This window comes from Parathielavia appendiculata (genome assembly GCF_033297405.1).
Source record: "Parathielavia appendiculata strain CBS 731.68 unplaced genomic scaffold N657scaffold_6, whole genome shotgun sequence".
Classification (NCBI taxonomy): Eukaryota; Fungi; Ascomycota; class Sordariomycetes; order Sordariales; family Chaetomiaceae; genus Parathielavia; species Parathielavia appendiculata.
The window spans coordinates 1,368,320-1,395,708 of record NW_026944225.1 but is presented as its reverse complement, the minus strand read 5'-3'; the positions used below and the strand labels follow the sequence as shown (position 1 = coordinate 1,395,708).

Genomic DNA, 27,389 nt, shown 5'->3' with positions numbered 1-27,389 from the left:
TAACGGCCCCCCTTCCTTTCGGATTTTCGAAGACGGGACCTCGCGTCCTCAACATACCGCGTCATCCGCGGCAGGCATGATGCTGTCACGGGTTGTCTCGTCCACGTCTTCCTCGTCCTGACTCCATACCTTGTTTACTTTTAACCCGGGAAACCGGTGATTATCCCATTATGCGACGAGTACAGATTAGAGACATCCACTCAGATTTCAGGGTCTTCCCGTCAGCCCGCCGCATCTGTGCATGCATGGAGGCTGCGCAATCGCCTGCTCAACAATTCTCGAGCTCACCAGAGGCGATATCCGCATTACGTCGAACCACTCACAGGTTGCCATCACGTTACTCGGGGACATCGATCAGCTTCAAGCTGTGCTGCTATGAGTTACGCGATGTGCGGCTCGGGTGGCACATCACTGGGGTGCCGTGATCCCGGCCGGAAGTCATTGGACCCTGGTGATCGATATTTGACAAGGGTCGTCCAACACTCCAAAAGGCACTCGATTCGCTATCTACAAATCTCCAGCGCCGGCAAACGCACGTCTTCTACGGAGTACAGCGCAAAAAAGACGCTCTCCTTTTGCTATTCCCGCATTACTATGGCGCCCCGCGACCACATTATCAACCTCTCCAGGACCGCACCGACTGCACTGACTGCATGGACAATGCACTGACTGTCGGACGGCAAGGATGACTCTCGGTCGTAGGTGAATCACCCGGGAGCCGAAGAAATATTCGAGCGTCACTTGTTTGAGACCAACTTATGCGACACACGTAGTGCCCGCCTTGCGACCTGTCGCAAGCGACGCCATTATGTCATTCTCTTCGCATCCCACGTCCCGGGTGCTTTCTGATTGGGAAGGGTGCGTGAGTGGGATATCATTCGGCTTTCAACCAAGCGGCAAGCCTGGCATGGCCCTGCAACCACGCAGCAACATCTCTCTCTTGCAGGCTTGGCAAGGTGAAGATTTTCGGCCCACCAGATTCACCTTCTGGGCCGAATCATATGCAACTTGAACAATATCTCATGACTTCTAAGACTGCAGTCCAATATTTCCCGTCGGATGTTCACTGCATTGTTTTGTGGAGCACTATATGTCGAGGTCTTTCGAGTTCACATAGCCTCCAGGCTATGGGAGACATCTGTAGAGCGAACCATGCAAGTCGCACAGGGTGCTCTCAGGACACTCGAACCCCGCAATAACGACCTCGCTGTCTGACGGTGAATGCGGAACGATAAGTGGCTTGTCATCGAACGGCGTATTGCAGCTTCACCGCTTCCTTAGCAAGGAGACGCGAGGAATGTACTCTACATGGCTGCATGCCGGGACGACTGCCCAGCTACCTTATTCTTGGCCGGGCTTTCGTGTTTGCACGTTTGTGCAGAGGTGGTTGGATTCAACCCCTCCAAGCAACCACAACAAGGCAGAAAGAACGGGATCTCAGATGCAGATCCTCGGCGATAGTCCCCGCGAACATGGGTAACCGGGGTTAACGCACTCAAAATCTGTCTTAGAAAAAAACGACTATTCTCCGCTGGAAGCAGACGGCTTGCACTGTCTGAGACCTGTCAGAGACATTGTGTCGCCACTGTCGTCAAGTCGCACAGCTCGGCGTCGAAGATCTTCAAGATGCTGCATCTCCAGTCGAATCCCGAGCGACGAGAGAGCAGATCCAAAAGCCAACCCCTGTCCCCGCGACCCACAGCTGCGACCGCGCTGATTTTCCCAAGGGAATGTCCTGATTCTTGAAGCAGATCAACAGTGCCCGCTCAACGCCATCCGTGAACGTCGTTTCATCGGATCTTCGAGTCCAATGAGGCCGTGTTGCGATCACACCTGCTGCCGGCGACCCCACCGCTGCTCTGCGCGGTTGTGGAAACTGGCGAGACTGGTAACAAACGCCCGCTGAACGTCTCTCATCCAAGGACTTGCGCAATGACGTACCCACGGTCCGATGGATCACAGCACAGGCGTGCCCACGAGAATGACATCCAACTGCGAGATACCGCGTGGGTACACTGAGCAAGAAAGCCACAAGGTGCGTCGACGCCGCTTGATTTTGTCCCAGCCGTGATGCCAGCCGAAGAGTCCCGGGTCTTGGCCGGCCTGCCCAGTTTGGAAGTTCCCGGGTCGTCTCATTCGGTGATTTGACCTCCCTCGCCGGGATCCCTTCCCCCCGGCATCACGGCACACCAGTAGGAACCCCCACCCTCTCGATTTCCTGCACGGACGACGAAACACCCACAAGCGAGCGAGGTCGATCTTCAGTTGATGCGGGGCAGAGAGAGCCAAGACGTCGCACCGCCTCGGTCGGTTCATCGGCTCGAGTCGACTTTCTCGCGAAAACACCAAGATTTTCCCTTTCTCTCCTCCCTCACCGCTCATCTCGTCTCGTTGCGGCCGTCACTGCATGCAAATGCATGTCTTGCGGCAGAGTCTCAAGCAAGGCAGTGGATGGAGTAAGAGCGATGGGATGTCTTGGATTATGAGGAATGCACATGCATTGCATTAGCCTTAAAGCAGCGCCGCCGGCTTGCATGGACTGTTGGCCCACTCTATTTTTTCAATCCTCTGACAACGACTCCGGGCCGGTTGGTGCTGCTTCGGGACTGCATGGGAAGGGCCCGGGTCATCCTAGTAGGGACCGTTTCAGGGTCCTTTCTTCTGCGAGCCCGCGGGGTAATCCGTCCGGGTGGTAGCAAACAGGAAGCCAGAACGGAGGCGGGAGGAGCGAGAAGAAGAGGGGTTTGGATCTGAGCAGTTATCCCTCTGTTTCGCCATCACGGGGCCGCTGCCTACTCTCCGATCCGTTATCATGTTCATCTCGACACGCACTATGATCGAAAACTGAAACTGTTGATGAATTTCCTCTTCCATCAACCCCGCCGCCACCATGGGCTGTTTGTTAACCTGCCTGCCTGCCGGGAAACCGAACTCCTCGCCTCACCTCACTCAAGTCTCTCCCCTCCCCCAACGTCTGCAGGGAGGTAAAAAAAAGTATGATCAGGCAACGGATGTACCGCAACTACCGCAACGGCGCCAGATCGCCGAAGTCGGACACGCCCACATTCACAAATCACATGCCGTGCATGTCGTGCATGGCATACCATACCACCCCATGGGCGGCATACCCCATCGCGGCATGGAGGGTGGGCGGGGCAGGTTTGGTTCGCGGCCTTGTGGCACGCAAACTTCTTTGTCACATACACAAACGCACATACAGTCAGGCAGACAGATCCATGCAAAGAGGAAAAACGGAGTCACGGAAGGGGATGCCTCCGCTGTTTCCTTTCTCAGTCAGCTCTCAGAAGGCATAGTTTCAAAGAGAGTATGTACTATGTGTAAGTGGTTTCCATGGAGAAGTCGATGAATGTTATGACTGGGAGCGGACGGGGGTAGAAGGTATCCCGTGTCTGGTACAATACAAGTCCATACCTACCATACCTACAGACATCATAGACGGATTGGAGTTGTACGGCGGGGCGTGGGATGGGGCAAGGTTCTACTTGATGCACAACATACATGCCATAACCTTGGTGGACAAGTCTAGGTTTAGTTTCAGCCGTTTAACGCGTGCGTCATGTGAACTGGGGCCTTTTTTTTAGCCAGGCTTTGTGTGTCGGTAACAGCCTTGATAGGAAGATGGGGATGTAGATGGGGATGTAGATGGGTGGCAGGCCTCACACTGCCGGTTGATGTCCTGGGGTCTGATGGGTTGACCGACTAGAAGGTGGCCTGGACTTACCCCGGCTGCCGTTTGGTCTTGACTCTTCTGGGGTCGGGGGCTAGGGGAAAAGTCTGGGGAAGAAGCCGGACGGGTTGTCATACATGAGTTGCGGAGAGTGCACAGAGGCTTCCGTGCGGCTTGTGAAAGGATTACGTACTGCGTAGAGATTGAAGGTTGTGGAATAAGGGGGAACCCGATTCAGTTCCGGAATCTCGTCAGGTGAAGAAGGGCGGGTTGTGTGATCTAGAGGTGAGTTTCAGAGTGCGAGGGAAATCCCCGGGTGTGCAGTCCCTGCAGAGGAGCGAGGACAGCATCTAAGGATTACGCATGTGGTTCCGGTCAGCTTTGTTGACAGGCCAGCTTGAGAAACTGGATCTGGTCAAGGTAACCCGTCCTTCAGGTCCCCATTCATCGGTGCTGCACTCCGGATCAACCTCTCGTCGAAAAGAAGTATGGGATGGAGAAGGTAGTTACTGGCAGTACCTAGGTGAAAAACAGGCTCAAACCACAGCAGTAGGCTCTGGGAGCCTTGCGACACTTGAACTGGACGACGACGAACAATGTTGGATGTATCCCTTTATTCCAATCCAGAGCTGACCTTGGGAGGGGTTAGTGATCCGTGAAGACACGCTTCTTGCTTTAGCGGGCAGTTTCCCAGCTGTCTGGGGCCCTCGGTAGCATATCCTCAGTTTGATATTCTTCGTCGCCCATGCCATCGAGTGATGGAGGCTGGAGTGGCCAGCTTCTGCGCACATTGTACCGTCCTTAGAGTAAAATGGCTTGCATGTCAACTGATGAAGAGGGCGAAGACGATAATTCGATGGAGAGTGGGAAACGGCACCGTTGAACGAACTCAGGGACGAGGAGCCCAAGGAGAGATGCATAGCATCATATCCTGTCTTGCTTCGATGAATTTCAGCGGCTTGTTCGTCTGCTTAACTTGGATGTCAACAACACACTGCACACTGCACACTGCGCACAGAAGAACTGACGACTGGAGGGCTTGACCTGGGTAGCTGACATGTTACCTCATCCTGGTGGGAAACAAAAACGTTGACCGGCCGCTAATGAGGACAGAAAGTAGTCATATATACCCAGATTAGGCTCAGGACGTTGACGTTGTCAAAATTTCTCTTGTGGAAAGAATATTAGAAAGAAACTAACCTAGAAAGCGTAAGACGAAAAGCTCACCAACCAGCCCTACTCGCGCGCCGGTCGTGGAGAGGTGGATGACTGCGAAAAAGCTTATGCGGGTTTTGGTTTGACTTATAAGGAAGTCGAACCCTTATGATTCTTGGTTGCCGAGTCCAACCAGAGCTCCTCCCAAGCCGCTGCGCTAACTCAATGTTTCTCATCTGGGAGGAGTTGGTGACAGTGTAAGTGGGACTCTCGTATATAAAGATGGCAGGCAGGTACTGGCGTAGACTTCGGATAATATACTCCAGGTGACTTCTCCCTACCTCTCCTCTGATCTCCACCATTACCTAACCTCATGGCCCCATGGTGTGGTAGAGAACAGCGCTGCCTGACTTGAAGAATGACCTCTTCTACAGGAACAGGACTTGACAGCACACCAACCCGGTAGCTAAGCTCATCGGCGGTCATCGACGAACGACTGAAGGTAGCAAGAGTTACACGGTGACTCTGAGAAAGAGAAGACACGACTACCAGCAGGCCACGGCGTCTCCTAGATTAAGAGGAGAATCACACCTCAGAAGTTGGGAAGATCGAGTGAAAGCTCGTTGCACCTATACAGTGCTTTACAGGGTATATTATCAACAGAGAATCATACAGAGTAGCCCCCCACAAGCGCACGAACTAACGGTATTAAAACCCATTTCCCTATCTCGCCCTCAACGCATTCGGCCTGATTGGTAGCAGCCTGTCCATCGCCCTCCCGTCATCCAGCGCCCACCCTCCCGTCACATCTAACTTGTACTCCTGCTTCCCCAGCTGGATCTTGGCAAACCCCTCGCGGTTAAACGACCGCTTGATGCCGCGCCACGCCGTGCCAAACGCCTTGGCAGCGTCCCGGAACGGCGCCGTCATGATGTGGTCCATGGTATACTTCCTCTCGGCAATCTTGGCCTCCCTCGCCGCCCGCTCCGCGCGCACCCTCTCCGCCAAGCTCACCGGCTTCTGCGCCAGATTCTCGTGGCCTGCCGCCGCCGCCACCGCCAACCTCGACCCCGACCCGGCGAATACGCTGTACATGCGGAACGGCAACTGCACCTCCTCGGGTCGAAGCAGCGTCTTCTTGGGCGGCATGAAGGGCACGATGCGGCGGGTGGCCACCTCGATGTAGATTGGCGGCGTTTGCGAGGCTGCTGCCCCGGCAGCGGCGATCTGCTTCGCGGCGACAACGGCGGCCGCGGGCACGGCCTCGATGGAGCGCACGAGGCGGCCCGCGCCCATAACGAAGTAAGCGCCCATGCCGGCCATGAAGACCAGGATGGCACCGAAGGCGTGCGGTATCCACCACATCAGCCCCTCGGGCGGGTGCAGGATCACGGTCCAGTACTGGTACACGGTGTACGAGACGCAGAAGGCGGCCGAGGAGAAGCAGCCGGCGCGGAACCAGAAGTGTGAGGGCGATTCGTAGAGGAGGGTGCGGCCCTTGAGGGCGAGCTGCTCGGCGTAGGTGGCGGGGCGGGCGGCTTGTGCGGTTGCTGAGCCGAGGATAGGGGACGACGTCTTGGGGGCTGCCGTTGAGGCGGATGGTTTGGATGCGGGTTTTGGAACTGGGCGGGACGAGCGAGCGGCTTTCTGGAGGAGGCGGGCGGTGGAAAAGCGGGCGCGGAGGAGCTGGCGTACTTGTGCTTCGGCGGCGGCGCATTCGCATGGGGCTTGCTGCCGGATGAGAAACACGAGTCGGGGGCCGAGGCCCCTGGAGAAGGACGCCATGGTGAGTGATCTGAGGCTGTGGTTGTCAGTGTTGAGCGCAGAGAAGGAGGGTGCTTGGCGCAATCCTAACTAACTCTTGGCCCAACTGAGCCGAATTGACTGTGAAGCTGAAGCTATACGTCTGGGTTTGGTGGGGCCGCAATTTTGTTGGCGCCGGAGGTGTTGTCGTGAGGTCAGGTCTTGGCGGCAGCGCACTGAGACAGGATCCACTCGGCAGGCAATTCGCAGCTTGCAAGTACCTAGTGCCTACGTGCCTCGCCTCTCACAAAATATTTATATAATTATTAAATGAGTCATTACTTATCTTTTAACACCTGATTACTGCGGTATAATCATTCACAGCTGTTGGCTTTCCATGCCTTACAACCTGATTAGGTCAGTGATTTCGAAGCCCCAATGAGTACGGATAGGAAGGTGAGATATACGCAGATTCCGTAGAAGCACAGTTGGTTTAGCTATGCTCTCTGGGGCCTGGTTAAGAATCCTGCGCGATGCAAATGTTGGGAAGCCAAGTGAGCTTGGGCCACCGCCTAAATCGGTCCGCTTCGCGCCAGTCCAGACTGCAACATGGAATTTATCTTTCTCATGAAACAAAAAAGAGATCCACCATCACCATCACAGCTCAACCCAATTGGGTTCCGCACACTGCCTATCGCCATGGCATCTCTTACATCGGCATGCCGCATGTCGGTGCGGCTTGCCTTTCGGAGGCTGCAACGCGATGTCGCCGCCAGAGGTTTGTACAAAAAACTCATCGAGGAAGACACGCATCCGCGCTGACACAGCTTCCGCCGTAGGCTTCCGGACATCGGCCACCGCTCTGGCCGCCCAGAATTTCACGATGCCCGCTCTATCACCCACCATGACCGAAGGGAACATCGCAACGTGGAGGGTGAAGGAGGGCGAGAGATTCTCGGCCGGCGACGTACTCCTCGAGATCGAAACGGACAAGGCGACGATGGATGTTGAGGCGCAGGAGGACGGCATCCTGATGAAGATCATGCAGGGCGACGGCAGCAAGGGCGTGCAGGTCGGCACACGGATAGCAGTCATCGCCGAGGAGGGTGATGACATCAGCTCGCTTCAGATCCCTGCCGAGGGGAACGCCCAGCCGACAAAGGCTTCCGAGGCGCCGAAGACGCAGACTCAGGAGCCCCAATCTCCACCAACCACCGCCGTACCCCCGGCGGACTCGGAAATCGGAGCCAAGCCGGAAGCGAAGAAGTCTAAGAACACACAGATTCCCCTGCCCTCAGTGCACTATCTGCTCAAGGAGAACGGCCTTGACGTGTCCGTCCTCAACGACATCATTGGGACCGGACCCAACGGCCGTATCCTCAAAGGCGACGTCCTCGCTTTCCTCGGCAAGATTAACGCCAGCACGCCGTCCGAGATCTCCTCGCGCTTCGACAAGGCGTCACATCTCGACTTGAGCAACATCAAGGTTGCCAAGGCTCCGGAGCCCAAGAAGCCCGCCAAGGAGGCTGCCCCAGCACCGCCGCCGGCGCCCGTCAAGTCTGTCGTCACACTTCCCGTCTCTTTGTCGGCCGTAGTTGAAGCCCAAAGGAAGATACAGAAGTCCCTGGGCGTGTTCCTCCCGCTCTCCACTTTCATCTCCCGGGCCACCGAGATCGCAAACGACGAGCTCCCGCTCCCTGCCGGGTACCAGCCCACTGCGGACGAGCTGTTCAACCAAATCTTGGGCCTGGACAAGGTAGCTAACCCGAAGGTGTCACGCGGCTCCTATATCCCACAAATTGGTGCCCTCCCGCCCTCGTCTGTGCTCCAGGCCCGCCCAGCGCCTGCCAAGAGGTCCGACATCATTGACACTCTTGCTGGGCCGTCGAAGCCGAAGCCCGCTGCGAAGAAGACCACCGTGATCCCCGGCGCGTCGACGGGTTCCAACATCTTCAGCCTGCAAGTGCCCAAGGCCGAGGAGAGGAGGGCACAGGTTTTCCTTGAGCGGGTCAAGGTTGTCCTGGAAAACGAGCCGGGGAGACTGGTATTGTGATGTTAGGGTCCGAACGGTGTTGGGTGTCTGTAATGGTATTCAAGTCAGGTAGCATAGAATTCTTGGTTCTCTGTCAGAAAGCCCTCGACATCCGTGGGGCATACAGTGCTAGGGTGGGCGGGAAAGGATCCTGCCGATAATGCGAATGCCCTTTGAGAGCAAACCAGCGTCTTTACCAGACTACCTTCTGACAGCGTAATGATCACACCTGCTCGATAAGCGCGACCATAAGTTTCCCAGCTACTTTTGCCCGCCAGCAAGATAGGGGAAACTGTACCCTCAGAGCGACACCTCGTCCATCTTAGCGGCTGTCTCGCCAATCTCCTCCTCCCACCCGTCCCAGCTAGCCTCCTTATCCCACCCATTCGGCCTGGCCGTTCTCACGTGCCCAACCCTAAGACCCTCAATCTCGACCGCCTCCCTCGGCCAGCGCACCACGCCCTTGAACGCCTCGCTCCACGCCTCCTGCATAATCCGCCCGCTGCCCTCACCCCCCTCCTGAAATAAATGCGGCACCGCCACTTTCATACTCACCAGCGCCCTCCGCCCAACCTCATCCACCGAGTCGCAATGTCTCAGCTCGAAGAAGCCGGCCCCGCTCTCGGCATGCTCCCTCCGCAGCCGTTCCTGCTCGGCCTTGGGCAGCAAGCCCAGCCGCATTAGAAGCACGTCGTACTGGCACAGGCTGGTCCGGCAGATCCATGACCCGCCTTCGGTCGCCCGCCTGTACAGCCCCACCAGCGCGGCCAGGCTGCCCAGCGCGCCGGTGCCGTAGTCCGACATGGGAAACGGCGGCACCACCGGCTCGTCGAGACCCATGAATTCTCCCTGGGCCCAGGCGACGCCCGTCACGCAGTCGGCGATCTGCTGCCACCCGGGCCGCGAGGCCCAGGCCTCCTTTTCCTCTTTTTCCTCGTGGGATGATGAGGATGATGATGATGAGGATGACGAAAGCAAGCCCGTCCCTCCGAAACAGTCCTCAGCGACATACACGAATCCCTTACCCCGCTGCCTGGCAAGGTCGGCCAGCACCGAAGGCCCATAGCCCAGGCGCGCCAGCGCCCCGGGCCGGTAGCCGTCGATGAGCACGTCGGCGTCGGCGAGGAGCGACGCAAACGTCGCGCGGTCCGCGGCCGAGCTTCCTGGCTTCAGGTCCAGGTGCACGGCGTGCTTGCCCGTGTTGACGTCGAGCTGGAAGAAGGGCACGTCAGGCAGGCGGCGCGAGGTGACCTTGAGGACCTGGGCGCCGTGCGCCGCGAGCGACCGGCCGATTGTCGGGCCGGCGATGACGCGGCATAGCTCGAGAACTTTGATGCCCTGCAGGGCGTACCGCGGGTTGGTGGTGGTGGGATGGGGTGGTGGCGGGAAGGGAGTGGGTGGGGTGCAGTGGGCGTCAGAGGGGTTGGGGCGGACGGTGAAGGGTGGCAGGTCGAGGAGGGCTTTGCCGTGGGGGGTTGATTGGAACTGGGGCCAGGTGAGGGCTTGAATGCCGGCTTGGCGATGGGCGAGGTTGAGAGCGTCGAGTTCTGCGGCGGTGTGCTGCTTGACGGCGAATCCGATGTAGTCGATAATGGTGCGGTAGTCGGTCATGTCCGGGTTGTCTTTAGGCAGACCGAGCATCTGGAGGGTCACATCGGCGTCGAGGGACCCGTGAATGTGGTAGTACTCGCCGGGATTCTTGGTGCTATAGAGGTTGGCCGACATGCGTCTGTATAGGTCCGACTGGGCCCGGTTCAGGTCCGTGTCTGCCAACTGGTCAACGATGGTCCCCCTTCCGTGTGAGACATCGGGCCGGTTTTGTGCTCACCAGGAATTCTATCCTTGATCCGTGAATCTTGCTTGCCCATGCCGTCGAGGGTAGAGATGTACGCCGACATCAAGAAGGCTGAAACCTTGTCGGTATCAACCTGGATCCTCTTGGTTTCCTCTCCATACCGAAGTTTGGCAATGGCGGCGGCAGCACAGGCTTCGAGTGCCTTGATGGCGGCGGTGGTCTCCTGCTCTCTGAGAGGCGTCGGGAAGCAGACCTGGTCCCCCTTTCCGGACGTCGGCGTGACCTCGACCATTTTGGTGAAGGCCGAGATGGTGTCTGGAAGCTCGCTCTGCGACACCGCGCACAACTCCTTCAGAGCGTCCAACGCTCCGGCAGCGACTGAATGGCGTGTACGACTCTGAGGCCCTTGAGCGGTTCGTTCGCAGTCTGTCTCGGACACCATGAGCCTCTGCCAGCAGCGAAGAGCTGACATGAGAATGCTCCTTTGTTGTGACATCTTCCGAGTGCTCCCATCGTGCAATGGCTTCTCGTCGTCGACAGCGCTGTCCCAGGCCCAGTTCAAGGAAGGAGACGTCGGTGGTGTCATTGTGGTCGCCGACTCCATAGCGGCTGAGTTCATGGATGCGAGCATGGTGAGAGGCTCAGCAAGAGCTGCGCGACGATGGATCGCGGGTAGGGTGCCAATATATAGATTCAAGGTTGGGAGTTGAGGTGCCATCCGATGCCCACGACGTCGATATGATCACACCGTGTTCAAGGTTGGTCATGGGTGTACTTTGTACGTTAAGCGATCTTCTGGTGAGACCCGCAGCCTTTGGGGACCGGTAATGGGACTTGGGACATCTGGGGAGCTAAGGTGGTATCCGGCACAGTATAATATGCCAGGAGAAACAATAATTGAGGAACCATCATGGACCCATGACGGTGGTTTGCCTCACTATGATTCCCCACGCATCCGCCACTCTTGCGCAAGGCCCGGAGAGATTCCTTCGGAGATGACGGCCATGATTGGAGTATGCTCGTGCCGCAAAACCCACGCTGCCAGGCGCCTTCCGGCTTCCGACCATTTACGGGTTTGACCAAGGCCCGACTGGATCCGAGGGGTTGGTGAGGCACTGGCGAGGCATTGGCGAATCCCGTTTCTCTGCACCACGTGCGTTCAGACATGCCACGAACAAGATGGAATGTGGGGTATGTGGCCCGGCCCGGGGCGTGCTCTTTGCCGGGTCCTGGCAGCATCTCAGGTTACAAACAAGATATTCTGTGACGTGCCACAGTAGGTGGCCGTGGGACGCGGATCATGATCACGCGATCGACGAGATCCGACACTGTAACATCAACTCAGCTGGAGTCATGGGACCCTCAGCAGAGCAAGCCGGATCTTATTAGCAGTTTGCTGTCGTGGAAATATGGAAAGGCCTTGAAGCTGGTAGCACTCGGCCGGGAGTGGACCTGGACGGATACACTACGGATACAAGGCAGGCAAGGCGTTTGTGACAACCGACAAGCAGGAATTTGTGGGGTTAGCGTAGTTCGTTTCACAAACCGCAGTCGCCGGATGACCAGCGTGTTTGACGAACATCTGGGGATTGCTGCAGCGGCGATAATGTTAGTGGAGAGCGTGGGGTGGCAATCCTGCTCGAATTCATGCGCCCCGCGTCCAGTCTCCCAACGCTTGCTCGGAGATGCACGCAATGGGTATGGGACATAACTTACCGTCCAGGGCTTGTATGGCTAAACATCCCTCAGACTCGGCATATCCTGTGCCGATACGCTTCCAAGGTTGGCCAATGCTGTAACAAGGGTCGATGTTGGTCCACTCAGCATTCAGTCGGGGAAATCAATGTTCACTCAGGACTGCTGAACCTGGACTTTTCAAAAAGCAAATGCCTTTTGTTCGCGAAGGTGTCGACTCCTAACTTGGTGGGGGGAATACTAGGATGTGAGGTTTGTTAATGAAAAGAAACAGAAATCCCCATTCCGCCAGATCGAGGAATTTTGAGGGATCTCTGATCGAGGTCAGGTTCTCGGCAGGCAGGGTCCACGTCTCCACGGCTTGGGGCCCCATTTGAAGCGGGGCCGCTGCGGGGTATCATATCTCCAAAGTCAGGTCCACTTCCGCAGGAGTATGGGAAAGTTTAGGTGCATTATCCGACGGGATGCCGCCGCTGCCTGAGGCGTCTTGATGAGTCTCCTTCATCTACGGATAGTACTGTCTCCTCAGTGTATGATTGTAAGGCAGCCGAGCACCCAGCACGGAGTTCATCTGGGAATCTGCGCAAATTCGTTGTTGACTCCCGCTGGAGGTCACGTTGGTGTTTTCTGCTTCCCACAAAACCGGATCTCAAGCCTTCAAGTTGCAACTGTCTGTAAGTTTGTTCCATCCCTCGACGTTCTCGCCGCCATTCTGCACCAGACGCTGGACAACAACAAGGGACGGACCATCGAAATGATGTCCACTGCGCGAGGCTCGCATGCTCGTAATCTGAGATGGGGAAGGCGCCAGGTCTTGTGCTCCCGTCGCCTGGCACGAACCGCTCTCGGCCGCCTCGCCTAGTAGCCGTGCCCGTGGCCTGCTTGCCTCCATCACGGGGGCTCGCAGTCTTCCTGGTTTTGAATTTGTCTGACAGCATGGTAACACCAAACACGCGCCATAAGGCTACTCTGCCGCCTGCTGGCTCAATGTCAAGCACTCTACAGGGTTCTGGCCCCGTCAATCAGAGCTGCAGTCTCGACCGCCGCCTGTTTCGTGTGTTAGGATGAGCCCCGCCTATCGCCATCCTCCATTTCGCCTGGGCTTGGCTTGGTGGTTAGCTTTTTGTCAACCGTCCAACAACATCCGTCCAGGCTCTCATCGGCAGGCTTCTTCCCCGCACTTTTATCAGCGGCGCATAACAAAAAAGTTATCCAAAAACCTGGGCCCACGTGCCACCATCACTGAAACTTGATGCAGCTGGCCTCGACTGTGTCAGTCACTGGTTAGCGCGAGTCGAGCAGGGTCTTGGGTATCCTTTGGGCGCAAAAAGCAACCTGCCGCACGGCCCGGACATCCAGGCCTGGCTCCCTTCAAAAAGTGTCAAGTTGCAGAAAAGGGACGCAGGCCATCGACGAGGGATGGTGTGCATGGGCCGCCTTCCCGTTCCAACTCGATCCTGGAGTCACATTTTCCCTCTTTCCCTCTTCTTGCTCAGCATTTCCATATATATCTTCTCGCGTGGTGCAGAGTCCTAGGGATTCCTCGTTCAACAACACAACTGACATCTTCGCCCCAAACCAGATCTACTGGATTCCCTGGAATTCAACCTGCGGCACAGCGGTTCGTCCCACCAAGCGTTCTCCCGCTGCGGGCACTAAGCTGAACCGATCGAGCTGGAAAGCAAATCCGCAACCCCAGCCGACAGTCGACAGGGCCCCCTGCCGACCCCGACCGCAACCCTTGAATAGCAGTAACTTACTAGGACTGCCTACTAATCTTGCCTACCAACACTCACACACGTCCATCCGACCGCGCCCGGCGTTTCCTCTCCCAGTCCTCGACCTGCTGCCGACTTGTGCATCATCCGCGCCGATCAGCTCCCGCGCCAGATCCCCGCCGCCAGCATCTTCCGATCACACTAACACTCTCCCGGCCTTCTATCGCCGGTTCTTCAGTTGCCTGCACCATCCCACTTGCGGCTGCTGTCTCCAGGTCGGGGCTACGCAGGAGAGTCCGTGTCTGCTATCCGATGGCGGGGCGCCTGCGCGCGTCTCCCCACGCATCCCACGCCTCGTCTGTCTCGCCTTCTCCACCATGACTCGACCCAAGGTCCCCGACGACAAACGCCAGCGCACTGCCCAGGCTTGCGACTCTTGCAAACGCCGGAAGCAAAAGGTGTGTGGGACCAAGCCTTTTGCTCCTTCAACTTTTTCCTCTCAGTTTCCGCACCCACCCGCTTCTTCCCTCCGCCATGTGCGGCTTATTACTTGGGGGTATGGTGTTCATGTTGCATTCCGAGAGTCAACGTCTGTCCCATCCGGCCGGGGCCCCAGTGGCTGGCTGGGTCTGAAGCATTTGAACCTGTACACCCGGTTTTACGATATGTCTTGACCACTGAAACCCCAGAACTCCGTTGCCTACTTTTCTCTATCTCCATCGATTTTTCACGTCGGATGCACACCCGGGACATATTGCCCGATGCTCAAGGGCAGATGCTTGCCTCATCCAGCAGAAAGGCCCAGTCGGCGTCGTGCTCACACCCAGTTGCTACGGAAGCACAAGGGCCGCAGGGGAATGGGGCCCCTCAAAGAGTGGCACAAGTGTGTGTGGGCTGCTGCATCTCGAAATTGGGAGACGTCGCGAGTACTTCGGAGAGCCAGGATGGCACAGGTGTTGGGTCTGAACCACACGGGATTACTTTTGACTCCAAGGACGACTACTCCCTCTCCTTTCATCCTTGAGTCTTCCGTTGAGTGACCATCGCAGCATCACGCGGGTTGGATTCCATGAAGCGCACCCTCGCTGATACTTCCTTTCCAGTGCAATGGCTTGAAACCTTGCCAAACTTGTCTCAAGAGGAAGCTGATGTGCTGCTACACTCCGAACAACACATCCGACGATGCTGCCGACTCTGCTGCGTCACCAACAAAGCGGCGCCACCTTGACACGTCTCCTCCATCTATACCATTGGCGATCGACACATCAGAAGCAGTATCTTCTCAATCCCGCGACACAATGCAATCTTGGGATCAGGTCCGGCAGAACGAGCAAGAGCCTGGGGACTCGTCAATGTCCGCCTTGCCCACCTTGCCCGAACAGCAACTGCCCCTGCCAGTGCCCGTTCCGGTCAATGTCCGACATGGCTCCTACCAAAGCCTGAGGAAACTGCCGAGCCGTGGAAACGCGAACGGCTTGTCTGAGGAGACCAACATCTACACCGAGACGCGGATGTTGCAGGATCAGACCGGGCGCCTTCGTAGGTGACCTTACGCTGCCAAGCACGTCGCCCATGTCTTTCTGACAGGCATCTAGTCTACATTGGCGATGCCTCCACGCTGTCCATCTTGCAATTGATCCGCATCGTGGTCGAGAATACCGCCGGATCGGAAATGGGCTCACCCTTCATCGATGATCCTAAGAGGCATCGTATATTGGAGAGCATCATTGACTTCCCGCCGAACGTCCGGATCCCCAGCCCGCTTCCAGACAAACAGACCGCAGACATCCTCATCGCGTCGTACTTTACGAATGTTGGTCAGACATCGAACCGATTCGTCTGGACTCTTTGCTGATTCTTGCCAGACCTGCGGCTTGATCGAAGTTCTGGACAGGCCTTCTTTTCTTCGATCCGTCGAGGAATACTACAAAGACCCACCCTCCGCCAGCAATTATTTCCTGTGCCACTTATATTTGGTCCTGGCCCTTGGCCTGTTACTTGCTGCGCCTGTCCCGGGCAGTCACGAGGAAGCGGTAATACAGAAGCAGCTCAGCGCGCAGCCAGATAGGGGAGAACTCTTCTTTCGTAGTGCCAGGTCCATGTGCGACCCGGGAGCCGGCTTTGAGGATGCGGACTTTTGGTCCATCCAAGCACTGTCGTTGATGACGATTTACATGCTCATCGTCTCAAAGAGAAACACAGCTTATGCATACCTCGGCAAGCTCACTTGACGCACAAACAGCCCTGTCTGCGGAATGCTAACCTGATTTCAGGAATGGCTGTCCGTTCTGCTTACGCTTTGGGCTTGCATCGAGAGGAGACAATGCGCGACGTCATCTTCACGCCCACCGAGATGAGAGTGAGGAGGAACTTGTGGAAGACGCTGTTCATCCTCGACCGCTTTTTGGCCGCCACCTTGGGGAGACCCGCCGCCATCTCAGAGGACGACTGCTCCTGCAAAATCTTGCCAGACAAAGATGCGACCGATATCCAGGCAGGCTGTGAGGCTGGGCTTGACCCTATCCACGCGAGAAGCATCGATTCCTGTGTTGAAGCGGCCCATGCCATTGGCGTGACACTCAAGGTCTTCTCTCGGAGAAAGATCTCAACCACCAAAGTCCAAGAGATAGTCGACATGTCCAAGAACTGGGATCTGGCCTCTCGCGCACACTCATACCGGCGACAGTCAAGCGAAGGCATAATAAACCCGGCCCACGGAATGGCCTCCCTGCATGTCAGCCTCCTGTCATTGCATTCGCTCATACTCCTCACCCGCCAGCTATTCGTCATGCATAACTGGATGCTCGTTGAGGAGCGTTCGGGCATCAAGAAATCACCTCAAATTCGCGAATCACCAATGGCACGGTTTTCAGAGGCTTGTGTCGTGGCGTCTTACCGGACGATTAAGCTGGCTCGCAGTGCTCGGGAAGACGGCTACCTCCCACGCAGAAACCCCTTCATCATGTAAGCTACAGGACACACACCCTTTGACATGGAGTCCCCGGGCAGCGTAAGTCTGAACCTCACTGACCGTTGTTCAGATACTTCGTCTTTGCTGCCAGCCTCGTCATTCTCATGAATCAGTTTTCCTCACTGTACTTCACCGAGGAGTATCGCAGAACCATGCGTGACGCTATCGACATCGTGGCGTACTGCGCCGATATTGATCCACAAGCGCGCCGTGTCCTTGATATCATCACCAGATTCTCGGAAGTTGTCAACAAATGGACCAAGGACCATGCTTATCCTGCGCCTCCGCTTTCAACCAATCTCAACTGTCTCTATGTCCAGACTACGAGATCTGGCCCGACTTCCGAGCACATGCATCCAGGGTCGGCCATCAACGCAGGTATCCAGAGGCGAAGCTCTTCTCAGACCGTCAACGGACCAGATCCAGGTCTGCTGACTCCGCCGCCGATACCGAAATTTTCCCATTTCGACATCTTACACACCCATGTTTCCAGCGCAGCGCTTGAAGCAAGAGTCAACCCCATGATCCCGCTTAATGCCCATGGTCCTACAGTCCCTCTTGTGGCCGGCCGGCCGAGTATCTCAACACACTCGCCAATCGCAAGCTCAGAACCCCACAGCGGAAACTTCGAGTTCGAATTCGACGGTTTGTGGAGTAACTTCATCAACCACCTTCCTCCAGTCTCTTCGGTCGCCCCGGGGATCAGCAACCTGGCGTTGCAGTTTCCACCCCCTGTGATTGGAGCCCCGACAGAGCCCTACGGTGCGTACTTGATTCCTAGGGAACAGAAAGTCCTGCCACGGCAGGTAGAAACGTTCCCCTATCCCATTCAGGTGTAACTAATACGTAGGATCCGATTCGAAGACAAGCCTGGGTTCTAAACGATGATATCCGCTCCACAGGTCGCGGGGACATGCACTTAGATATCAGCCCGTTTGCCGCAAAGACACTTTTCATTATTGGCCTGATTTTGGCGGCCTTTTTGAGGCATATCACTTCATCGACGCCACTTAATCAGCAGGGTAAAGCAATACAGTCTAAGAGCGAGGCTTCGCTGAGAACTATTCGATACTTCTGGATAACAATACAACAGCTCATCCCTGGTCGCTTGCACGACCAAGAACAAAGTCATACTCGAGTGACCACCTCGCGTCAGGATCGCCGTCTCGCGGCGCAAACCTGACCACCAGTTCATCCTTCACGGCAAAAACAGAGTCCTTCGCGATGTACTCGTCTCCTTCATCATATAATTGCGTCGTCAGTGCTCGGAATCCTGCAGCAGAGACTATGAAGTGGATGTGCCCTGGCCTATACGGATGCCGGTCCAGCAAGGACAACAGCCTCCCCGCGGGCCCGTCGTCGGGTATTGGGTACGGAACGGGCCGCAGCGCATAGAAGGCGTAGCGTCCGTCGGCATCCGTCTCGAATCGACCTCGAAAGTTCATGTCGGGCTGCGACTCGTCCTGCTGCTCATACAAGCCGTTCGGTGCCGAGTGCCACACGTCCACGATCGCCCCTTTGATCGGCACCCCCGAGCTCGACAGGACACGGCCCGTCACAAACGCCGAGCTGGCTACTGCCTGTTCATACCACGGAACCGATGGGATGAGGTTTTGGACGATGGAGCTGCCGTTCGGCAGCAGCGGGGCGTCTTGCCGATAAAAGGGCCCAAGGATGGCAGATGGGGTCTCAGAATTGGAGGTCGCCAGCATTCTGGACGTGATTTCGTCGACGAGGCTCTCCAGCCCGACGATATCGCACAGCAGCTGGGTTTCGTTCCGTCGGTCGTCCGACATCCTGCCGCATTCGTTGATCTGCGACACGAGGCACAGCGCGTCAGTCTGGGAGGTTACGACGTGACGGGTTCGGCAAGAATAGCGCCCTTACGAATTCGACGGCAGCCATCCACTCCGCTACTGTCAGGTTGACCTCACGAGCAAACGCGTGGAGGTGGCGCACCAGACTGGGCATCACTTCGACCAGGCGCCGATCAGCATTTGGCCCGGTGGCGGCGATGACCCTCTCGGTAAAGGAGGCATCGTTTTGGGATTTTCTGGACGCGCAGTTTGCCTTGAGCTTCACTGGCGGCGCTGACGTCGGGTCGGGTATCATCTGGCCCATGATGAATCAGGCAGGCGGAGGAGTTTGGATTGGGGTTGGTGAGAAGGGGGCGATGTAGGAATGTTCGTTCCGAGCAGGGTTCAAAAACACATCATGGAGGATGGCAAATTCAAGTACTTGTACTTGTCCAAGGCATGGGAACGAGGTGTGAGGACAGGGTGGTCGCACTGCAGGGGTAAACGCAAAAAAAACAACGGGTGGTCCCGGGAAAACGACAGCAAAGTTCTTCTGTCTTTGGCGCACCATCACTCAACAGTACAGAAGCGGATTTCGGTCACACGCAACGCGCTCTCGACCGCCCCGAAAAGATTGCGACGTGTCTCGTCGTTCCATACAATCTCAGTGGCTCGTGGCTGCTCTCGCCATCCTCGCTGCCCCTGAACATAAGGGTCACACACACGGCCATGCAGACCTCCGCCGGCACCGCTGGATTACGAGCAACTCCTGGGCAGGTACGGTCTGACAACAGGCTGCCAGGTTCCCGGCGAATGGGTAATTCCTCGGCCTAGATACCCGGCGCACGGACAAGTCCGGCAGCCCCGGTTCCATGGTGCGATCTGAATGTCGATGGGTGCTGCACTTCAGAGAACGGAAGATTCCAAGAAAACTTCCAGAGCGTCGAGCAGAGATATCAAGCGTGTAAGCACCCCTGGCTAGTGCGACATCAACAGCCATTGACCGCCTGCGGCATCTCCTGTGCCGGTAGTGGGTACTATGCAGCCGCCCGATCGCTTACTGGTCGATCAGATTCTAGAAGGGTGTTGAAAACCAGCGGCGCGGGTTCCGGGACCCTTCCCTCAATGACGGCTGCGCCGGCGGCGGCGATCCATGGGTTGCATTCTGGGTTCAGCTGGGCCGATGCGAGACGGCTGCCTAAGGTATAAAGGGAATGCAAAATGCTTCTCTATGCAGTGGTATCCGTGAGTTCAAGATGTCGCGGTCAACGCAGACCAAGAAAGCAGTCACCGTCCCCAGCATGACAGGCCACTATCGAAATCCAGCGCCCGTCGACCAAGGCCACAAATCCCTGCAGACAATCCAGGCCACGCCGAACCCGGAGATAGCTGAAAGATTGACTCTGCCATCCAGAATGTCAGCAACTATTGAAACATACTGCCACAGCACTGCTTATTCTTTCCTCGACTGTTCCCAAATTGGTAAACTTGTTCCAATCCGCCGGGAACGGAGACGATTCCGAGCAAGGAACAACACTAACCCCCCTCTCTCCCCCCGACAGTCCGGTAAGGTTGGCGTACTCCACTCCGGCCGAGCGCGCCCCGACCTGTCCGTGCCGGGCGAGCTTCCGATAGGCCCCGCGCAGATCCGCTTGGCACCACAAATTCAAGAGACTGAGCAACCCGGCGGTCAGATTTGGCGGTCAGCAAAATCTTCGATTTGGGGTGGTGGGCTCGGTAATCGAGGGGAGGGGACAACAAACATGCGGTAATGGAACAGGAATGTGGTGATGGGGCGGGCCCCCCGTTCTGACGGCGAGCACACGTATCACATATCCCACCACGCGACCGCTTACACACGGCGGAAAGCGAAAAGTGAGCAGTGAGTGGCGGGTAAAGAGCCGGCGGCGTCACATCTGTGGAAATGCAGAGGGGGCTGGTTACACGCGGAAAGAGGACTTTAGATTGTGTGGTGGTGGCCGAACCTGCTCTTCGTGTTTTGCTTTTGGGGAGGGGGCACGGGAAGAGGTGTGGCAGGACGGGGAGTAACTTCGAAAACAGACAGACAGTTGTACAAGTACCTTCCGTGAAGTTCACTAACCGCCCCGTGTCTGACATGTGTGTGGGACTCGTTACAAGGACATATGATGCGGGAACTTGCTGATGTCGGGGAGTCAGCACTAGCTCGAAGGGGTTATGGGAGTCGTTCGTCCGCAAACGGCGGTCAGGGAGGGGGACAGGAGTTCCTTATGTCCAGGCATACGTCACATAGCATCCTTGTCCCTGCCTGCCTACCTACTGGGTCCGAAAAACTACTGTTGTAAGCTGAGTGATTTGGATAATGCCTTCTGGAAAGTCACCAATGACGTGAATGAGGAGACGGTGGTTTGCCTTGATTGCTGGCTGGTTGTGTGTGTTTCACCGATACCCGGGGACCCGAGAGACAGATCGCGTCGGGCTTTGTGGTGCGGTATATATGTGTGTCTCTCGCTGGGGAGTGCCGGAAGTGCTTCTGGATGGATGATAATGTTTTGTCTCGGAAATGGGAGCGAGGCGTTGTACTTGTATGACGGCCGATGATGGGTGTGAACCTTCTAGCCACATACATACTTCGTACGCAGTATACCTGCATTACCGATGAATCACATGAGTGAGGGTTTCATCCTTGCTGCGCGTGGTTGCACAGCGTCTGTAAGAAATACGCCACATCGGGGAGAGTTGGGAGAGTTACCAAGTAGGGAGATAGGTAGGTATGAGCTAATCTGGGACACCAGTCTGAACTGAACACTGGCATATCTTGTTTTCGTATCTTCCGCCGGGCTGCTTCCCAAGACTCGAGGAGGGTTGTGATGTGCCTATGGGTGGAACCAGACCGATCTGATCCCCGTCTGACGAGCGGCTCGTGTAGTTATATGTAGCAGCAAAATAACGGATAGTAACAGGTTGGTACAGGTAGGTACAACTATCCATCGTGAAAAATACCACTATCATCCAACCCATCCATAATACCTCTTCAAAACCATCCTGCCAAACCCGCCAAGTGGAAGCCACCATCCAATACCAAGGCATGGACGAAACTTCATATACTCCACGTAGCCGGCCCAAACGTCTCGCCAGGGCCCAACACAACCTGCACCGCCTTGCCCTTGAAATCCAACGTCCCCTTGACAACTTCATTCCCCCACCACCTAGGCGGCTCCACCTCGCGCATCGTAAACCCAAAGAAAATCACCAACGTACTCAGCGCCAACCCCAGATCCAACCCGGAGCTTGTCAGGAAGTTCAGCCGCCGCCACCAGCCAAAGTGGCGCTTCTTGACCAGGTACTGGAACACCCACCCCACAATACCCCAGGACAGGTAATTGAGGGGCGTGGCGGGCGGGATGGCGCCGGCGCCGCCGAAGATGACGGGCGCCATGAGATAGCGCAAGAAAGACTTGGGTCGGCGCTTGGCGAGCAGGTAGATGACGAGCGGGACCGCGGCGCCGAGGAGGAAGAAGAGGAAGAGGGATGAGTAGATTTGGCCTGGGGAGAAGATGCGGGCGGGGCCGATTAGGCCCCATATTACCGAGGCTGTTGGTTGGGGAAAGGGGGGGAATTGTTAGTTGTAGTTGCTTGTTGTCGGTTGGGGAAGTTTAGTGTAAAGGGCGAGGAATTGGGTGAGGTTAGTTGTTGGTGGGGGGGGGGGGGGGGGGATTATTTACCGGAGAAGAAGACACGCCCGCCGGGGCAGGTGAAGTGGTCTGGTTGGGTCGGCTCGCACACGCCGGGGATGGTTCGGAGCGCGTAGTTGAGGACAATGACCTGCACGAAGCAGGAAAAGGTTGTCGCTACCACCTGGGCCATGAACATGGTGCTGGTTCTGTTAGCCTGGCTCCATCAAACAGATGTCATGGGCATCTTACCGTGGGGGGATCTTCATGTAGTGGCCAAATTTCAGGTCCGAGACGAAGGTCAAGGCCTGGGACATGGTGATGTAACCAAAGGTTTTGAAGCTGAGGACGGATTGCTAGTCAGTTACCAGCGTTGGCTGAAGAGAGCAGGAATTGGTTGTTTTACATCATGAGGGCCAGCGGGCGGCCCGGCTGGATGTACCCGTAGACAAACTCTGTGAGCACGTTCAGGCCAATTTGGTTGTTCGTAACGGCCTGGATGATGCCGATCGGCAACGAAAAGGCAAACGAGATAAAGACGGCCAGGAGGAAGGCCCACCAGGTCAGGTTGGTCGGCCAGGCCAGGACCGTCACGAAGCCGAGAACGAGCATCTAACCGCGTGTGAGACCAGCAGGCGAGGCGAAGCGCGGAGTTGTCTTAACATACCACAGCAAAGAGTGACATGTACCACCAGGTCGGGGCCTCCTTGTACCGCCTCATGAGCTTCATGTGGATATCCGGCTTCTCGGTGGTGCTGCTCTTGTACTGCCGCCAGATGGTCTTGCCGTGGTGCAGGTAAGTGTAGACGATAAGGGAGGAGATGGCAGCGAAGGAGAGGCCGTATGAGATGGCAAAGGTCGTGCTGGTTCTGTTAGCTGGCTCCATTCGACAAATACATGACCTCCTACCTTAGAAAAAGCGGCGAGTAGCTGTTGTAGGCGTCCACGTCCAGGGTGTAGTCGGCGGACAGGATGCGGGACACATCGTACTGCTTTCCCGTGTTGTCATACGTGTTGGAGTCGCTCATGGGCAGATACAGGGAGTGCCAGGTTCCGCTGTAGTGGAGGACAGAGGCGAGAAACACGAAGAATAAAACAACGCCGATCATGGTGTTGGCAATGGCGTGCCTGTATGTATCAGCCATCACCTCTCCCGGTCTGGATGAAATAAAGTCCTGTTTACTTACCATGGCGGGATCAGAGGCGAGCCCACAAAGCCCGATATTTGGGTCCAGTCAAAGGTGATTGGCAGCAGTGAGAGTCCGGTGGTGTATCCGAACAGCTGGTTGACGACCGGGCTGTCGGGTGCCAGCCACGTCATGAAGGCGAAGGAGCTTAAAAACTGGGCGAGAAAGCCCGGAATGAAGTAGTATACGAAAGCCCCAGCCGTGATAAGCGAGAACCACCTGTACCGGGGCATCGAACCGCCCAGTACTGTCGGATCCCTGTCCTCGCTGCTCTCATACATGGCATTCATGAGCGTCACTGACACCAGGTTGCCGGGCCATATCATCGAGGCGGGATACACTGCCAGCCAATCGAAATCAGTCACCCACCCATCACCACAGCAGCAACAACAACGAGAAGGGGTCTATGGGTGAGCGGAGAGGGATGACGAACTGACCCAGAAACCGCCTCATCATGCCGGCAATTCCATACCCCAGACTCTGCGTCGAGATGACCAGAAACAGCTGCCACACAACACCAAAGTCCTGCTTGTAAAACACCTTTTGCGCCAGAATGATATCCGTCGCATACGCCACCGAGAACGAGACGCTCGCCATGACGACAATGATGGCGTGCTCCTTGATGTTGAACGGGCCAGGGTTCAGCCGTAGTCTCACCCACTCCTTCTTGTTCGCTCCCAACCACGGCAGCACCACCTCCTTGTCGGGGACGAAGCGAGCCCAGCCCCTGCCTAGGGGCCTAGTAATGTGGAAAAAAGAAATGTCAGCAATAAGCACAGTCAGGGGGGCAGGGCCTGGGATTAGGTACGGCACTGTTTCTCTGTCATACCGCATCTTTAAAAAGGGAAAGATATTGAAGTGAGTTAGTTTCGAAAACATACCAAGCAATAACCTGCGCGATCAGCGCTCCCAAGCTGATGTTTGGCGAGCGCAGCGAGAACAAAGTGTTCATGCTCGCGCCGAGGAAAATGAGTGACAGCCCGATGGTCCAGGCGCGCAGCGTGTTGCAAGGCAGGGAGGGGTCGTCGTACGGGTGGACGGCCGCGCGGACTTCCGGGTAGGGCGAGTCCTCTACTTCGGTTTGGCTGTCTTCGTCTTCGTCTTCTTCATCCTCGCCCTGTCCCCTGCCCGCCGCGACCAGGGGGATGTGGTCCGAGTCGAACGACGCTTTGGCCCCTTCGTCAATGGTCGAGAGGGAGTGTCGCGGAAGGGCCTGGTGGCGTTGCGAGTAGTCTACCGGAAGATTGGGGTCGATGAGGAGATCGTCTTCTGAGTCCGAGTCCGAGTCCGAGTGGGTGTCTCGGTGATGGTCGTCGCCGCCGCCGCTGGGCTGGAAGAAGGAAATGCGGGTTTTGAGGTGGGTGAGGGGACTCTGGGCGCTTTGCGTCGGTGATGATTGCGGAGCATTGGAGCGCGAGGGGCCTGCTCTTCGCGTTTCCAGGGTAGACTCTGGCTTGGAGTCGTCGTCGTTTGTCCGCGGCGGGAGAGGTTGGAGCGGCAGGTCCGAAGCTGTGGAACTTGATGGTTCGGCCATGGTTGACAGTCCTTCGGGAGATACAACGTATGAACACGACTATCCGGGGACCAGCATGTGGTGATGCAGGTACCCCGTTGTTCAATGACCTAAGGCACTTGATTCGAATCGACCATTGGACCCGTGAGTGTCGTCAAGTCAGGGTGAGGATGAGGTTTGTGAATATCCTTTCTCGAGGAACCTATGATGTGCATCAATTCATAAGCTATGTTTCCACCATCAATCCGTCCAAGGAAGCAAAGCTCTCGTTCGAGACTGTCATTCAACAAATCGTGCGACGCTGTGAGCGACGGGTGAGTGTGGGTTCTGATCAGGAGAAAATGCAGCGGCGACCATCCGTGTTTGTCACAGTTTCAAGTCGCACCTCATGAATTTAATGGAGACGAGGGGAAAGCAGTAGGTGGTTTGAGTTGTTGTATTGTAAACATCATGACTAGATGTTTGCCCTTTGACTGTCTCATTCAGGTTGTTTTCCGGCCAAGTGGCCCCCGGACACAAAGCATGTCTCCACAATTGCATGTCCAGGGCTGAGTTTCGGAACAGTGGGGCGCATCGTCAGTTCCCGCTTTACGCTAAACACCATATTGGCTTAGTTTGGTGGTACTGGAACTTCCATGATATTTTCGGTTACACACGGCAGCTCCTGCAGTTTCCTCGTCATATCTTCCATCGCTCCTCACTCTCGCCTCATCCTACTGTTTCACAATCTATCCTTTTTCTTCCAAATCCAATTCCCAATTTGGAACCCGGAATGGCCTAACATGCGACGCGTCGTCGTGACCGGGCTCGGCGCCATCACTCCCCTCGGCGTGGGCGTCCGCCACACGTGGCAGCGCCTGCTGGCCTCCGAGTCCGGGCTCGTCAGCGTCGCTGACCGCGGCCGCAATGCCCTCGAACAGGCCCAGTGGCGCGACCTCACCAGCACCGTGGCCGGCATCGTACCCACCGACGACAAGCCAACAACAACAACATTGTCATCATCATCGCCATTATCCAATGGAAGCGATGACGACGGCATCTGGCACCCCTCGGACTGGCTCGACGCCTCGGACCAGCGGCGCATGTCGATTTTTGCCCAGTACGCCGTCGCGGCCGCCGAGATGGCGCTGCGCGATGCCGGCTGGCGGCCCACGAGCCATGCGGAGCAGGACATGACGGGCGTGTGTCTGGGCAGCGGCATCGGGAATCTGGACGACTTTTATGCCACCAGTGTGGCCTTTGACCGAGGGGTACGCCGGCCCTCCTTTTTGCTTTTTCTAGGATAGTTTTGAGATTGTGGTCATGCTGAGACGTGTTGTGGCTGGCTTGTTGGTGTGGGAGCAATAGGGCTACAAAAAGGTCTCGCCGCTTTTCGTGCCCAAGATCTTGATTAACCTCGCCGCGGGCCACATCGCCATGCGCTACGGCCTCAGAGGGCCGAACCATGCCGCCACCACTGCCTGCACCACGGGTGCGCATTCCCTTGGCGACGCTGCCCGGTTTATCGCCTACGGCGATGCCGATGTTATGGTTGCTGGCGGCGCCGAGTCGTGCATCCACCCGCTTACGTTTGCTGGATTTGGTCGGTCCAGGTCGCTGTCCACGGCGTTCAATCAAGATCCGCCAGCCAGTTGCCGGCCGTTTGATGCCGATCGTGCCGGGTTCGTGGTTGCTGAAGGCGCCGCCGTTGCTGTGCTCGAGGAGCTGGAACACGCCAAGCGGAGGGGCGCGAGGATTCTGGCTGAGCTCAAGGGGTATGGCTGCAGCGGTGATGCGCACCATATGACGGCGCCGAGGGAGGACGGTTTGGGAGCGCTCTCGGCCATGAAGAAGGCGTTGAAGAATGCCGGGGTGAAACCCGGGCAGGTGGACTACATCAACGCTCATGCCACCGGCACGCTGGTTGGGGATATTGCCGAGACGGCAGCCATCCGTGCGCTGATGACGGGCGAGGAAGGGGTGGACGACGAGTCCAAGGTCACAGTGAGCAGCACCAAGGGTGCCATTGGGCATCTCCTAGGGGCAGCCGGCGCCATCGAAGCCGTCTTCTGCATTCTTGCCATTACCGAGGTGAGAGTCCATTCCCTAGGCACAAGCGGGTTGTACTGACGTCTACCAGAATGTCGTCCCTCCGACGTTGAATCTCCACAAGCCCGATGTCGGCGCGGATTTTAACTTTGTGCCGCTACACGCGCAGCAGAAAAATGTCAAGGTGGCCATGTCCAATAGCTTTGGCTTTGGCGGGACCAATGCTTCGCTCGTATTTTCCAGGTTGGAGTAGATCGCGACCAGACGAATAGGGCTGTATACATATATAATGTGTATCATAGTGTACTGATGAATGTACAAGTCCTTGTATTGTACAATACACTATAGACACCGCAAGTGTCTAACGCAACATGACATCTGGAAGACGTTGCTCAGCAGATTGGAAGGGAACAAG

At 56.6% G+C, this 27,389-nt stretch overlaps 10 protein-coding genes across 10 annotated transcripts; 4 read left to right on the top strand and 6 right to left on the bottom strand.

The window, feature by feature from the left end:
* Positions 1-2,636: 2,636 nt before the first annotated feature.
* N657DRAFT_435722 (uncharacterized protein) lies at positions 2,637-3,483 on the top strand. The gene has a single exon (XM_062787358.1). It carries the CDS (start codon positions 2,891-2,893, stop codon positions 3,365-3,367), a length of 477 nt encoding a protein of 158 aa, XP_062647720.1. The 5' UTR covers positions 2,637-2,890; the 3' UTR covers positions 3,368-3,483.
* A 541-nt stretch (positions 3,484-4,024) lies between these two features.
* On the bottom strand, positions 4,025-4,760 carry N657DRAFT_435724 (uncharacterized protein). Its single transcript, XM_062787359.1, has one exon. It carries the CDS (start codon positions 4,606-4,608, stop codon positions 4,225-4,227), a length of 384 nt encoding a protein of 127 aa, XP_062647719.1. The 5' UTR covers positions 4,609-4,760; the 3' UTR covers positions 4,025-4,224.
* A 702-nt stretch (positions 4,761-5,462) lies between these two features.
* Positions 5,463-6,761, bottom strand: N657DRAFT_645557 (uncharacterized protein). Its single transcript, XM_062792967.1, has one exon. The coding sequence runs from the start codon at positions 6,626-6,628 to the stop codon at positions 5,567-5,569; it is 1,062 nt and encodes a 353-aa protein (XP_062647718.1). The 5' UTR covers positions 6,629-6,761; the 3' UTR covers positions 5,463-5,566.
* Positions 6,762-7,285: 524 nt separating this feature from the next.
* On the top strand, positions 7,286-8,639 carry N657DRAFT_572931 (uncharacterized protein; the record flags this gene model as incomplete). Its single annotated transcript, XM_062788920.1, has 2 exons — positions 7,286-7,364; positions 7,426-8,639. The coding sequence occupies 2 exons, from the start codon at positions 7,286-7,288 to the stop codon at positions 8,637-8,639; spliced, it is 1,293 nt and encodes a 430-aa protein (XP_062647717.1).
* A 279-nt stretch (positions 8,640-8,918) lies between these two features.
* N657DRAFT_656257 (CoA-transferase family III) lies at positions 8,919-10,999 on the bottom strand (the record flags this gene model as incomplete). The annotated part of the gene is made up of 3 exons (XM_062794682.1): positions 8,919-9,137; positions 9,174-10,384; positions 10,447-10,999. The coding sequence occupies 3 exons, from the start codon at positions 10,997-10,999 to the stop codon at positions 8,919-8,921; spliced, it is 1,983 nt and encodes a 660-aa protein (XP_062647716.1).
* Positions 11,000-11,061: 62 nt separating this feature from the next.
* N657DRAFT_435184 (uncharacterized protein) lies at positions 11,062-11,856 on the bottom strand. Its single transcript, XM_062787357.1, has one exon. The coding sequence runs from the start codon at positions 11,650-11,652 to the stop codon at positions 11,197-11,199; it is 456 nt and encodes a 151-aa protein (XP_062647715.1). The 5' UTR covers positions 11,653-11,856; the 3' UTR covers positions 11,062-11,196.
* Positions 11,857-15,124: 3,268 nt separating this feature from the next.
* N657DRAFT_572891 (uncharacterized protein) lies at positions 15,125-17,636 on the top strand (the record flags this gene model as incomplete). The annotated part of the gene is made up of 5 exons (XM_062788917.1): positions 15,125-15,365; positions 15,422-15,639; positions 15,692-16,009; positions 16,069-16,790; positions 16,868-17,636. The coding sequence occupies 5 exons, from the start codon at positions 15,125-15,127 to the stop codon at positions 17,634-17,636; spliced, it is 2,268 nt and encodes a 755-aa protein (XP_062647714.1).
* Positions 17,637-17,891: 255 nt separating this feature from the next.
* On the bottom strand, positions 17,892-18,918 carry N657DRAFT_634112 (aromatic compound dioxygenase; the record flags this gene model as incomplete). Its single annotated transcript, XM_062791251.1, has 2 exons — positions 17,892-18,611; positions 18,685-18,918. The coding sequence occupies 2 exons, from the start codon at positions 18,916-18,918 to the stop codon at positions 17,892-17,894; spliced, it is 954 nt and encodes a 317-aa protein (XP_062647713.1).
* Positions 18,919-21,409: 2,491 nt separating this feature from the next.
* On the bottom strand, positions 21,410-25,420 carry N657DRAFT_596888 (small oligopeptide transporter). The gene is made up of 9 exons (XM_062790013.1): positions 24,315-25,420; positions 23,871-24,172; positions 23,434-23,773; positions 23,156-23,374; positions 22,914-23,109; positions 22,653-22,858; positions 22,499-22,588; positions 22,298-22,449; positions 21,410-22,166 (listed from the first exon to the last, which is right to left on the bottom strand). The coding sequence occupies exons 1-9, from the start codon at positions 24,965-24,967 to the stop codon at positions 21,673-21,675; spliced, it is 2,652 nt and encodes an 883-aa protein (XP_062647712.1). The 5' UTR covers positions 24,968-25,420; the 3' UTR covers positions 21,410-21,672.
* A 187-nt stretch (positions 25,421-25,607) lies between these two features.
* N657DRAFT_596885 (3-oxoacyl-synth) lies at positions 25,608-27,352 on the top strand. The gene is made up of 3 exons (XM_062790012.1): positions 25,608-26,196; positions 26,294-27,016; positions 27,066-27,352. Exons 1-3 carry the CDS (start codon positions 25,729-25,731, stop codon positions 27,225-27,227), a joined length of 1,353 nt encoding a protein of 450 aa, XP_062647711.1. The 5' UTR covers positions 25,608-25,728; the 3' UTR covers positions 27,228-27,352.
* Positions 27,353-27,389: the final 37 nt, after the last annotated feature.

What these genes read in the sequence shown, in the direction of transcription:
- N657DRAFT_645557 (XM_062792967.1), bottom strand. Translation starts at nt 6,628, where the DNA reads ATGGCGTCCTTCTCCAGGGGCCTCGGCCCCCGACTCGTGTTTCTCATC.
- N657DRAFT_435722 (XM_062787358.1), top strand. Translation starts at nt 2,891, where the DNA reads ATGGGCTGTTTGTTAACCTGCCTGCCTGCCGGGAAACCGAACTCCTCG.
- N657DRAFT_435184 (XM_062787357.1), bottom strand. Translation starts at nt 11,652, where the DNA reads ATGCTGCCAGGACCCGGCAAAGAGCACGCCCCGGGCCGGGCCACATAC.
- N657DRAFT_435724 (XM_062787359.1), bottom strand. Translation starts at nt 4,608, where the DNA reads ATGCATCTCTCCTTGGGCTCCTCGTCCCTGAGTTCGTTCAACGGTGCC.
- N657DRAFT_596885 (XM_062790012.1), top strand. Translation starts at nt 25,729, where the DNA reads ATGCGACGCGTCGTCGTGACCGGGCTCGGCGCCATCACTCCCCTCGGC. An exon ending in GTGTGGCCTTTGACCGAGGG is followed by an intron (nt 26,197 to 26,293) that starts GTACGCCGGCCC and finishes TGGGAGCAATAG; the next exon opens with GGCTACAAAAAGGTCTCGCC. An exon ending in GCATTCTTGCCATTACCGAG is followed by an intron (nt 27,017 to 27,065) that starts GTGAGAGTCCAT and finishes GACGTCTACCAG; the next exon opens with AATGTCGTCCCTCCGACGTT.
- N657DRAFT_596888 (XM_062790013.1), bottom strand. Translation starts at nt 24,967, where the DNA reads ATGGCCGAACCATCAAGTTCCACAGCTTCGGACCTGCCGCTCCAACCT. An exon ending in TCGCCTCTGATCCCGCCATG is followed by an intron (nt 23,375 to 23,433) that starts GTAAGTAAACAG and finishes TGATACATACAG; the next exon opens with GCACGCCATTGCCAACACCA. An exon ending in TACATGAAGATCCCCCCACG is followed by an intron (nt 22,450 to 22,498) that starts GTAAGATGCCCA and finishes TAACAGAACCAG; the next exon opens with CACCATGTTCATGGCCCAGG.